The following is an 11,564-nucleotide window of genomic DNA, read 5'->3' as shown; positions in this document are numbered from 1 at the left end:
CTTGGAGTGATGAGTCCTACCATCACTCCTGGTTTAAGCATCTTGGTCTCGCACAGCTGAAGCAGGGCAAGGTTGTGACACTACTGTACCTCAAGATTTCCATCTCCGATTTCTTGACTCTCTTTTCATCACGTACCGGTGGGGAGTGGTTCTTTTCGATGATGCCTGGCTTTGTCCTGCTCACTGGTGCGGTTATCTCGCTGATGGTGTCATCAGTGGTGGCCTCATTTTGGCACGAGTCGCGTCCGGATGGTTTGCTGACGGAGGGTCTTGCGTGGGGAAATACCAACAGCGAGAGGCTCTTGCCGCTGTGGGTGTGGATTTACTGCATTGTGTGGTGGTTTATTCAAGATATTGTCAAGGTGGCGTCGCACAAGTTTATGCAGTGGACGGATATGTTCGGCTGCGTGTCGAAGGCTTACGGTGGAAATGTTATTGAGCAGTATATGGAAAAGAGAGGCAATGAACCTGTTAATGAAAATGAAGCTTTGTAGTATGGTTTTCCTGCCGAGGTGAGTACTGTTTTGTTGTGTGTGTGTGTGTGTGTGTGTGTGGTAAATGAGGTGAAATGAATATTATGATATATCTTAACTGCTTTTTTTATAATTTGTGTTGGATAGCCTGAGTCTTTAGGTGTGTGCTGGCCAGGTTTCTGTTTCTCTAAGTATTGGTGTTGTAAGTTGTCCTCTACTGCGTGTACTGATTTGTGACGTGGTAATCTATGGTGGAGATGATTACCATGATTATTTACTGCGTCCGTTGTGCCTCTGGTAGAGGTTTGTGTATGCGAATGAGGCCTATAGGAATGTATAAGACTGACAAATGATTTTTCTTTATTTCTGTTGGTGTGTGGGTTTTAAAGCTTTATGTATTTGCATGCTCACGAATGAGACGGGAAGATGTGACTGCCGGTGAGCGAGAGACTCGTTTGCGGGTCCCTGTGGAGTTCACGAGTGGGGCGGATATATTTGTGTTGTGTTTGCTTTGTGGAGTTTGCACAGTTATAGCAGGAGCAATGGTGGAGGGACGGCGAACAGCAAACACAATGCTCCTTTTGGACGTAGAAGTATGTGACTGGCACTTTAATTGGCGGTACTGTGGTGACACGAAAGAGATGAAATGAGGCGAATAACATAAATTTGACTGTCATTTGTTTGTGGCTGTGCGTCGGAAAGTGGACAATTCGCGGGGTAGAAACGAATGATATTTCTGATGAGGGGAATAAAGCGAAGGAAGAAAGGCCTTTGGGGTATTAAAAAGAGGCAAATCGAGAGAGTTGTAGGGGAGACTGAAGAGAGAGGCGCAGATACTTAAAAATGCCAGTATTGTTTATGAGCTTGTCGTGAAGGGGGAACGGATGAGTTTTCAAATATATATGGTGTCTTGTTTTTATTATTTTGGAGGTTGTGTTTGCGTCTTTGGAGGCGATGTATTTGTGCCTGTTTTTTTTTTTCCTACGTATTATTCTTCTGTGTTCTTTTTTTTTTTTCGCTTCCTGTTTAACCTACCCTGCGGTTTTTGGTGGTTTTTACTAAAGTGAGCGTGTCCGTTCCCACTGTAAAACAACGGGGGAGGGGTGTCTGGAAACGGCCTGGACGAGGGGAAAATCGCCGTAACTGTTAGGCATCTACGGTTGCTGCTGGGAGGTGTAGAGGCATATTTACGTTTTCACACCAGCGGCAGTTGATACTGCGATAAATCGGAGAAAGAAAAACAAGGTATTGCTCACATAAACATAGCAGTGCATTTCTCTATCGGTCCACGTTTTCTACCACAAAAAGAGAAAAAACAAAAGTGGGTGAGGTGTGTGTGCCTGTGCGTGTACGATTCTGGGTTGGGGGGCGTTGTGGGCGTTGTGGGCGTTGGTTGATCCGCTGACAGCTACTACAGCGAAAGCAAACAATCAAAACGAACACTGTACGAGAAGGGAAGGGTGAGCAGGCAGATAGCAACCAAGATGGCGTCATGTAGTTTCCCTCATTCCTCGCTGGAATCGCTCCAAATCACCAGTGATGCCTCGGCCAATATGGAGAGTCGTGTTGGCGGGGAGAACGGCGTAGTTTCTTCAATGCAGTCTCAAAATTGGAGCAATCCAACGCCTGATGAGGCACAATATTTTCAAGAGTTTGTGAATGTTGTCGTTCGGTTGAGGCCTCCCACGTCTGACGGCGTCGGCAACCCTGTTTTGCAGTATTCCATTGAGTCGGGTACTTTAGGTACTCCCTGTATTGGACATCTTCAGGTTAGTCATACCCACGAAAATGCGGTCAGCTCTGTTAATGGTGGTGAGGCGCAATTGCTCAACCGTGGGAGGTTTCAAAACGACGAACTTGCTTGTACGGTGAACGACAACTGTTCTATTGGCTCTCCCATGTCAACATTAACAGCAACGGTAACACCAAGCCAAAACGGCTTACCCCAAGCAATGTATACCCCGCGGGTGGGCGTAGCGAATCGTGGGAAGATATTGACTGTTTCGCCCCCAATGTCAGGGGACGCTAAAGAGGTGCAGCACGTGTATGAGTTTGGGGATGTCATTGACTCTTCTGTAACAGATGAAGAAATGTGCCGCTCGATCGTTCCAGGCATAATTGGTAAAATGAAAGCAGGGTTTAATGCCTGTGTGCTGTGCTACGGTCAAGGAATTAGTGGTAGAATGCATACAACAAACGCCATTACCCTTGCCTTTATTACGGCCTTGTTTGACACTCTGGATGCGGAGAATGATACTGTGGAGTTGTCGTACGTACAAATATGCAACAACGATGCTTACAATCTACTCGGTGAAGATAGGTCTGAGCAAGGGGTACTTCTGAACAAAACAAAAGGAACATTGATGCGGGAACCACGGTATATTGTGCGTGATGCTGCGGATGCAAGGTCAAAGATTGCTGAGGCGCAACAAAAACGATTTGTAGGTTCTCAGACATTGAATGCACTGAGTTCTTGTTCCCACGCGTTCGTTTCCTTCTATGTGACAAAAAGTGCTGAGGGTATTCCTGTACTAAAAAGTAGTTTAACGCTGGGCGATCTTGCAGTTTCGGAGGGTGTTGCAGACGTAGAACTTGAGAAAAAGCATGACATTAATAATTCTCTTTCCGTGATACATGCTGTTCTTAAGGCTGTTGCAGATGATACAGAGGAATTGCCAGAAGGAGAATCCATCCTAATTCGCGATATTGCCTCTGCTCTCGTCGGCAGCTACCTATTCCTCATTGCAACCGTGTCAATGGACGAACGGGATTACGCGGAAACAAGAAGGTCTCTTGATTTCGCCACAATAGCAAAACGATATGTTGTGAAAAAAGGCAAAAAACGCACAATAGATTTTCTTCCTAATTTAACAGGTAGTTTTGAGGATACCTACATGCAGTTGATTAAGGAGGTGGACACGTTGCGCTATCGTGTACATTCACTCCAGGAGGAGTTAAATGCCCAAAATCAATGCTCTGCTCTCATCGTAAAGGGGCTCAGTCCCACTACCACAAACGCAGAGACAGGAACTACCGACACGACTGATGAGCATGCATTAAGAATATCTTCCGTTCCAGTGGGGGGGAGGCCTGAAATTATCAATGTACATGAACATGTCTTGGAGTTGGAGCGTCAGTGTGCTGTTTTTCAACGCATTTTGGGTAACCGAGAAAAGGAGTTGAATGCGTTTGCATCACGAGGAGATGTTACAGGGAACGTGGTTCAGGAGCTACAACAACTAGCGAAGAAAAGGGAAGAGGCACAGCGAGGCCTGGAAGAAGCACCGCCTGAGTTGGCAACATGTGACTTGCGCCGCAAGGTGGCTGGCACGATTGTATGGAGACAGGAAGAGTTAGACAGTGTATGTCAACAGAAAAAGATTATAGCCAAGGTGATGGAAGGAATGCGGTGTGAGCAGCATCGAATGACGGCGGACCTTTTAGAAACCCGAAAAAGGCTGGTGCGACTTGAAAGCGCTCAGGAGGAATCCTCTCAGAAGTTGAAGGCGGCTGCTGAGGAAAATGTGGAGTTGAAAGAACAAATTGAGGAACTTAATTTAAGGCTTCTACGCGAGTACGCCGAGCGTGCCATCCGCGAGGAGACAGTGGCTTGGTTCAAGGCCTCCACTGAACGAGATGAACAGTGCGAGCAACTACGGACGGTACTTGAAGAGCAGCGTAATCTCTGCGATGTTCTGCAAGGTCGTTTAAATAGTACGGAGCATGAACTTGATCGCAGTAATAAACAACAGGGAGCACTACTACAGGAAATGCGGAAAAAGGATGAGGCATTTCGTACCATTTGGCTTTTGCTTACTCCACATCAAAAGGCGCGTTTCCTGTCATTTGGGGACAGTTGTGGTGAGGGTGCGAGCGGTGCTGGATCCTCTTCATTGCATCAGGGCCACGAAAATGTGCAGCTGCGGAGTCAACTGCGAACGCTGAAACGACAACTAGAAGAGGTGTTGCTGCGGAATAGGGAGTTGGAGTACAGAATAGAAGATTTAGAAAAGGAAAACCACCACCTACAGGGGCAGTTGCAGAACCGCGAGGATGAATATAAGAACCTTGTCTCTCTCGACCAGGATTATAGAAACGAACGTGAACATATGGAGCAGCAGATTGCTCATCTCTTTACTTACATTGAGGAGCACAATGCGAAGGAGCAGGTGACTGAACGACAACTTCGTGATGCGCAGTCCGAGTGGGAAAGGTTAAATCAAGGGCATCGGAATGCGCAACGTGAGGTGGTGGATCTAACGGCAAAGCTTGAAAAGGTAGAGGAAGAACTTCGAGCGCAGCGGGTTGACAACATCAAGGCCAAGGACCGTGTAAAGGAGTCTCAAAAGCAGGACTCGGCAATAACGAGCCTGCATCATCAGTTGGCCGTGACTAGGCACAGTGTCGATGAGACTTATCGACGACGCGCAATTGCAGGTGTAATGCGGCAGCATGTGGCGTCGGATGTTAATACTTACAATCCCCACGCCGATATTATTAAACGAAAAATCAAACGCCGTAATCCTGAGCTTTCGTTTAGGGCTTTTATGCAAAGCGTGGATCCTGCACAGTTTGTTCGAGTTGCCACTGCACAGCATTTGCCTTTAAATGGTCATGGGCACCGCCAGCGGAATGGGATGTCGTCACAGTTGCGACGTCGTCATTCTCCTCTAGTTTTTCTAAACGAGACCACGAGGCCATGGAATGGGTCCTTCGGTGGTGGTTGTACCCATTCCTGCGCTGGTTGTCGCCGCAGAAAGCTGTCTCAGTCGAAAGCAAATGATGTGAAGCCGTGGTCACAGTTGATGCCTGCCAATGCTGCCGCTGCAGAGGACCCTACTCTTGATAAGTTCAGGCGTGGTAACTCCTAGATGATTGGGGTAGAGGTGGTGTTTTCTGACATTTCCTTAATTTGTGGCAATCACTCGTGCGCAGCGTATTACATTGCGAAACATGGAATAAAATGTGGTGGTAGTATAACTTACATATTTTGGTTCCTTTTGTTGTTGTGTTGCCCCTTTCCTTTTTCTGCCTTGTTTTCTTCTCCGTATATATATATATATATGTATATACATGTTCATTGCTCACTGTTTTATTATTAACGGTAGTTTGTGTGTTGTTTTTCCGCCTTCTTATGGAGTTGCTTTCTGTGTTCTGTATTTTACTAGCCTCTTTTTGATTTGTGTCCGAACGACATCTTTGTGTTGTGGCTTCCTTTTTTTTTTTTTTTTATTGTCTGAACATTTTTTTAAAATTCTTTTCCCCAAACACCTCAGGAAGAAGATCATTGTCATGTCAGACGCAGCATTGGCACTTTGTGGTGTCTTGAGTGGTTGCCAGGCAAATGTGTTTTTACTCGAGCTCATTATAATGCAAAGCCCCCACACTTTGTACGCTATGACATTTGCTCAGTATGTAGTTGTTACACTTCTTGCTCTTCCGCTGGTGATTGACTTTGCCGATTTGTCGCGTAGTCGTGGATGGTTTTCTCTGCGTTTGAGACCGATGCGGATACGGATGCGACACAAATTCATTCTTGCTACGGCTTCGTGGCTCATGGCTGTGGGCAGCAACATGGTATTTGGGTTTTACATTTCTGTGCCTCTTCACGCAACGTTTAGATCGTCATCACTTTTACTAAATATGTTGGCAGGCCACTTTTTTTTGGAAAAACGATATACATTTCCACAGGTGCTTTGTGCCACAGCCATATCGGGTGGTCTTATTGCTCTTGCAATAGAAAAGTCACAGAAGGTTCGCAGCACTGAAGCTGACAGTGCTAGGCAGATATCGGAAGAGAATATTTGGTGGTTTTTAGGACTGACCGTTCTCGCCTTCACCACGGTTCTTTCCACGGGTCTTGGAATCTTTCAGGAGTACATGTATAAAATGGCACGCCGTAAAGGGGAGGATGCGAAAATGTCAGAAGTGGCACCCACGTTATTGCCATCACCACCACCACCACCAATGTGGGCAGAAGCTCTTTTTTTCTCTCATTTCATTTCTCTACCCTTGTTTTTGTTGCAGCCACAACGCCTTTTTAGGGAATTTACCTCCATTTCTCAGAGTAACTACATATACTTTGCATTGAACGCCTTTTCGCAATATGTATGTATAACTGGTGTTTATGTGCTGAATGACAAAACATCCGCCTTTACCCTAATTCTTACACTGACGCTCCGCAAACTATGCACTTTTGCGCTGTCTGTTGCTTACTTTGGTCATTACCGCCACTTCACCATGGTGGAGTGGGTGGCAATGGTGACGGCGTTGGCGGCAGGTGCAATGTACCCACTGCTTCCAAAGTTTCACGCCCCGTCCGCTGTTCGTCTGACTGCTGCTCAAAGTAAGGCGAAGGAGTTGTAAGTAGCTCCTTCTCGCCAGCACCCTGAGTAAGAAAGAGGGGTCACATAGAGCAGGGAAAAGTGAGATCCTTTTTATGGGGTTTAACTTTCATTAGAAATTTTATTATTATTATCGCTATTATTATTTTTTTTTAGTTTCGTTTTTTCTTATTGCCCTCTTCTTTACTGTAATGTGGAGTTTTCAATGGGCTTTTATATATTGCATTGCAGCTTCATGCCTTGACCTTTTTCACCAATTAAACTTGAAAACATAAGTAAAAGGGGGAACACAGGGGAGACGAGGAAATTCGATTTGCACTTCACCGTGACATACTTCTTGTTGGTTACATAAGGCGGCTAATGGAGCGCATTGTGGCGTTGGTCGTGGAAGGACGCGAAATTCCCGTTGCTTTGAATGCACTTATTACAGCATCTCCATTTCTTGCCAATGCCTTCCTAACGGACCCAACCTGTGAGCGGTATGTGTTCTGTTGTACTTCGTATGCTGTGGTAGACGCACTGTTGCAAAGTTGTATCGTCGGCGACAACACCCTCTTGGAAAATATTTGGAGAGACGATGGGCCGCATGGGCTTAGTGGTTTATTGTCGCTGTTGGAGATGTGCGTTTGCTTTGAGGTGGATGCTTTGGTATTTGAACGGACGATAGAGGCGCTGACGAGGCACGTTCATCCTGGAAACGTGGTACACGTCTTGCGAACCTGTCTTGCTTACATATTTGACGATCACACTAATGGCAAAGCGCATTTGCGTCTCTTGAAGGAAGTATGCTGTCGTTCCCTTCCCCCGATATTGCGTTCCACAGAGGACGCCGCTGCGTGGGGTGCGCTTAAGTCACAGTACAACGGGCGGTTAGTGGCGTTGGGTATCAGTCCTTTTACAAGCTCAATAGATGTATCGGGGGGTTCTTTCTCACGGCAGTCGCCACACTTGTTGGAGCCTATCATAGAGGAGTTGCTGGAGGCAAAAATAGACGACTCAAATTTGCAGCAGCTGTCGTTAGAGTCCTCACGAACAAAAGAAGAAATGAAAGAACTTTACATGCCATGTGATACGTCAACGTCGGACGTTATTGAGAAGCAGCGAAGGGACGCTGAGGGGACCAAGAGGGATGTCCTCGCTGCGAGGAAGAACCTTGACGTGGCGCAACACCGCTATCACAGTACCTTTGTGGGAATCAATGACAGCGAGGAATTAGCACGGCAGTGTCATCTTCTTCTGCAAGTAATGGATGAAACTGTATTGCATGATGATGAAGAGCTCTTGTGTAAACTCGCTGGGTTGCACCCGTCTGAGGTAGTGCACCGCTCGCTTATTCAACTTTATGAGAGGAAGGAAGAAGAGCGATTTCGGCTAGATACGTTGATCGCGCTGGGCGAGTCCCGGCTGCGGGCAGTCCAACGGAAGATACGTGCAGTGGACATTTCTGTGGAGCGATTGAACGATAGCCTGAAAAGCTTAACTGTGTATTAAATAGATTACAATAAATAAACGTACGTGTCAACCAGCCGACAGTGATATTAATATATATATATATATATATATATATATATATATATGGACATAACAACGGTCAAAACAAGACTTGGGTGGTGGTGGGTGGGGAGTTAAAAAGCTAAATTGTAGATGGAGAGACATGTCGATACACAATGAAGTTACTAGTAAGGTTAGTCCATATACAAGTGAGTGAAGTTGGGGGAGTGTAGAAGTTGATAACGATGGGACAGTTGACTCCACATCGATAAGTTTGGACTTCAGTTACGGTAAGACAAGGATTACACTAACAATAAAGCAACAATAATAATAATAATAACAGACTCCGCGTCTCTCCCTGGCAAAAATAAAACGTTGATACACAATTATGTATAAAAAAGAAAAAAAGAAAGAAAAATAGTTGTTTTTTTTTTTTTTTTTTTTACTATTGTGGGGTAACACATCCAGTGAGGAGTAAGTCGATTATCACTATACTTCATCTTATTGTTTGTTTATGGTCTCCCTGGGAGTTCGAGTGGCATAAGGCAGAGCTAAAGAGGGGAAGTATAATTGCGCAGAAAAAGAGGCAAAACGTTTTATTAGGTTTGATGTTGCTTGATACTACCGCAGAGTCGCTTCTGCGAGACCCCCAGTACTTGCTGCGTCTGTACCACAGAATTACTCAGAATCTTGTGAAGTGTGAAACCTCTTCATTTCTACGCCTACTATCCCCATCATTTACGCAGCTTGATACGAGGTATCGTGTGCGCTCGCATATGCACGCGATCGAACTTTGGCCCTTAAAGGGCATTCTACGCCAGATTTTTCCGGCAAGTACTGTGAGTGATAGGGAACTCTTAATACTTCTTGCAATGTTGCCGCTTGACGGCGATGGGGATACCGGGACGGCGAACGGGATTGATGATATTCGAGTTAGTCCTGTAATGTTGTTGTTGCGCCTGCGGCAGATGTGTCCTATGCAAGCCTCGTTGTTTCTAGAAATGTCTCGTTGCATTGACGCTAGACCTCAAAGACCCCATCCGTATGATTCGATTTGTGGCAAAGCACTGATGAAGTGTATACAAGAAGGCAACACAAAAGCTTGTGTTCTTGAGACAGCTACGATTCTTGATTTCCTAACGGAATCCTACGGTATGACACTTTCAGAGGCGTTGTGTCTAACTGAATACTGTTCCATGGGGCCACCTCCTTCCTCATCTACAGTGGCCATTGATGGTTCCTATCTTTTTGCGTTTCTATACCAAAGGCCCTTGCCTTCGGATGTGAGGTTTGCATTGCTTATGTCTGTCTTTGCTGAAGGTGTTTGTGACCCAAATAGAGCTGGGTCCTCAGGTACACTTGCACTTATTGATGGGCTACGTCGTCTGTCCCTAAAACCGGATCATGATATGAAACTTAACGAGCATTCTAACGTTTATATCGATACTGGAATGGATCTTGGGAAATCTTTTTTGACACCCCAGTCCTTTGAAGAACTATGTAAGTATCTGCGTGTTGGTCTTAGCTTAGAGGAAGTGCGTCAGCTATTTTATTATTTACATGAAGGCCATGAAGAACGTGTTTCTGTATGCACGCTTCTTCGTGAATTTACGCGGCATTTTATTCCTGTGAGTAAATCGCTTTTTATCATTGTCGAAGAGGCCGTGCGGCGCTATGTGGTGAAGATGGGTGGTATGTTGGCCATCCCACGTCTACACCTTGCGCTTCCAGATGGTCCACTTTCTATCGCAGGCTTCATTAGTGTGCTTCGTGGGGCTGGTGTTCCCGATGCCGTGAGCGACGTCGAGCTTGAGTGGTTGCGATTCAAGGGACAGGATCGAGAACGTTTTGTAATGCTGCTTTCAGGTGAACTTTCAACAAAACGGGAGGCGCTTGTCCGCCAACTTTTTGATCAGCTTAAAAAAAATGTGGGAGAGATTACACAGAAACAGGAAACTGTTGAACTGGAGCGTGTGTTGGCGCTGTTTCACCCTGAAAAGGTGGAAGATGCGCTGATGGGTGACGCAGATGATTGGCGTTTCGTGATGAGGCAGTGCTTTGGCGAGAATGCATCCACAATGTTGTCATATGACTGCTTCCTTTATTTTTGGCGCGCGGTGTCGGCTGCCTGCAACGATGACTCTATCTTTACGATGATTCTTTGGCGCTCTTTCAACATGCACTCGAGTCGCTAAACCTTCAGGTCTGATGTTGTTACTTTGACGAACGGCTAATATTTAATGATACTTTTTTATTTTTATTTTATTTTATTTTATTTTATTATGCCTTTTCTTCTATCAATCTATCTGTCTGGATATACATGTATATATGTATGCGTAGTTGTTGTTGTATGAGGGGACGTGTTCCTTCTAGGGTTTTTGTTGTTCTTATTTTTAGTGCGTTTCTGCGTACGTGTGCGGATGTGTGTTGGTTTGTAACCTGTACCCTTCCCTCTAGAAATATCACTTTCTATGTTCAACCGAAGCTGTGTCTCTTGCATACAGTTTTTTTTAAAGGATAAATTGAGCCTGTGTATAAGCTTCGATTACCCTTATTATTATTATTATTATTATTATTATTATTATTTTGATTGCTGTAAGGTACGCCATTATATATATATATAATATATATATATATAATGGGTAGGTAGCTAGGCAATGGAGACTATTGTTCTTCTACCCCTTGGCATTGCACTGTGGACTCTCTGCAAAAGGCAGTCCCGACAGCAAGAAGTCATAGGTGATCTGCAGGCGACTATAACTCGGCAGAGGGAAGAGTTGGATAGACTGCTGCGGACGGAAGGTAGTTCAGGTGCTGTACGGTTGGTGAATTATTCCTTGTTGACAGCGGTAGGTGTATATGGTTGTGTCCTCGTGGCAAAGGTTCTTTCATCTTCCTCGCGTAGCGGATGTGATATGCCACCAACGCAGTATACACCAACCCCCGCGCGACACGAGGGAGAAGAGTGTGTTGTGTGCATGATCCACAAACGGGACACATTATTCGGCCCTTGTCGTCACCTGTGCGTATGCTGGCTGTGCTCGCAGGACATGCACTTGTGTCCAGTGTGCCGACAGGAAATTTTGAGACGTCAGTTTGCATTTCTTTCCTGATCTTCTCAGAATCCACTTTTTTGTTTATGTGGAGCGCCGTTTTTGTTGGTGGGTGACGTTCCTCCGTGTAGCCACATTATATTTGTGATCTAGTGTTTTTCGTGTTGCTATATATATATATATATATATATATATATATATAT

General features: G+C 45.3%; 6 protein-coding genes across 6 annotated transcripts, besides 15 other annotated features; all 6 read left to right on the top strand.

Annotated features, from left to right (window-relative positions):
- Positions 1 to 161: 161 nt before the first annotated feature.
- On the top strand, positions 162 to 494 carry TraAM80_03438 (P-type H+-ATPase; the record flags this gene model as incomplete). Its single annotated transcript, XM_029380410.1, has 1 exon — positions 162 to 494. One exon carries the CDS (start codon positions 162 to 164, stop codon positions 492 to 494), a length of 333 nt encoding a protein of 110 aa, XP_029239847.1.
- A 34-nt stretch (positions 495 to 528) lies between these two features.
- Positions 529 to 554: a microsatellite.
- An 888-nt stretch (positions 555 to 1,442) lies between these two features.
- Positions 1,443 to 1,489: a sequence feature (GA-rich).
- A 468-nt stretch (positions 1,490 to 1,957) lies between these two features.
- Positions 1,958 to 5,344, top strand: TraAM80_03437 (putative kinesin; the record flags this gene model as incomplete). The annotated part of the gene is made up of 1 exon (XM_029380409.1): positions 1,958 to 5,344. The coding sequence occupies one exon, from the start codon at positions 1,958 to 1,960 to the stop codon at positions 5,342 to 5,344; it is 3,387 nt and encodes a 1,128-aa protein (XP_029239846.1).
- A 177-nt stretch (positions 5,345 to 5,521) lies between these two features.
- Positions 5,522 to 5,548: a microsatellite.
- Positions 5,549 to 5,688: 140 nt separating this feature from the next.
- Positions 5,689 to 5,707: a microsatellite.
- A 58-nt stretch (positions 5,708 to 5,765) lies between these two features.
- Positions 5,766 to 6,839, top strand: TraAM80_03436 (putative protein kinase; the record flags this gene model as incomplete). The annotated part of the gene is made up of 1 exon (XM_029380408.1): positions 5,766 to 6,839. One exon carries the CDS (start codon positions 5,766 to 5,768, stop codon positions 6,837 to 6,839), a length of 1,074 nt encoding a protein of 357 aa, XP_029239845.1.
- Positions 6,840 to 6,935: 96 nt separating this feature from the next.
- Positions 6,936 to 6,970: a microsatellite.
- Positions 6,971 to 6,990: a microsatellite.
- A 187-nt stretch (positions 6,991 to 7,177) lies between these two features.
- TraAM80_03435 (uncharacterized protein) lies at positions 7,178 to 8,308 on the top strand (the record flags this gene model as incomplete). The annotated part of the gene is made up of 1 exon (XM_029380407.1): positions 7,178 to 8,308. One exon carries the CDS (start codon positions 7,178 to 7,180, stop codon positions 8,306 to 8,308), a length of 1,131 nt encoding a protein of 376 aa, XP_029239844.1.
- A 50-nt stretch (positions 8,309 to 8,358) lies between these two features.
- Positions 8,359 to 8,394: a microsatellite.
- Positions 8,395 to 8,616: 222 nt separating this feature from the next.
- Positions 8,617 to 8,648: a microsatellite.
- A 54-nt stretch (positions 8,649 to 8,702) lies between these two features.
- Positions 8,703 to 8,726: a microsatellite.
- A 3-nt stretch (positions 8,727 to 8,729) lies between these two features.
- Positions 8,730 to 8,752: a microsatellite.
- Positions 8,753 to 8,916: 164 nt separating this feature from the next.
- TraAM80_03434 (putative vesicle-fusing ATPase) lies at positions 8,917 to 10,503 on the top strand (the record flags this gene model as incomplete). Its single annotated transcript, XM_029380406.1, has 1 exon — positions 8,917 to 10,503. The coding sequence occupies one exon, from the start codon at positions 8,917 to 8,919 to the stop codon at positions 10,501 to 10,503; it is 1,587 nt and encodes a 528-aa protein (XP_029239843.1).
- Positions 10,504 to 10,557: 54 nt separating this feature from the next.
- Positions 10,558 to 10,590: a microsatellite.
- An 8-nt stretch (positions 10,591 to 10,598) lies between these two features.
- Positions 10,599 to 10,642: a microsatellite.
- Positions 10,643 to 10,859: 217 nt separating this feature from the next.
- Positions 10,860 to 10,894: a microsatellite.
- A 23-nt stretch (positions 10,895 to 10,917) lies between these two features.
- Positions 10,918 to 10,946: a microsatellite.
- A 19-nt stretch (positions 10,947 to 10,965) lies between these two features.
- TraAM80_03433 (uncharacterized protein) lies at positions 10,966 to 11,421 on the top strand (the record flags this gene model as incomplete). Its single annotated transcript, XM_029380405.1, has 1 exon — positions 10,966 to 11,421. The coding sequence occupies one exon, from the start codon at positions 10,966 to 10,968 to the stop codon at positions 11,419 to 11,421; it is 456 nt and encodes a 151-aa protein (XP_029239842.1).
- Positions 11,422 to 11,529: 108 nt separating this feature from the next.
- Positions 11,530 to 11,564: a microsatellite.

This window comes from Trypanosoma rangeli (assembly GCF_003719475.1).
Source record: "Trypanosoma rangeli strain AM80 chromosome Unknown Tra_15.4_contig_00089, whole genome shotgun sequence".
NCBI classification, from domain to species: domain Eukaryota; phylum Euglenozoa; class Kinetoplastea; order Trypanosomatida; family Trypanosomatidae; genus Trypanosoma; species Trypanosoma rangeli.
This window is presented reverse-complemented; position numbering and strand designations above follow the sequence as displayed.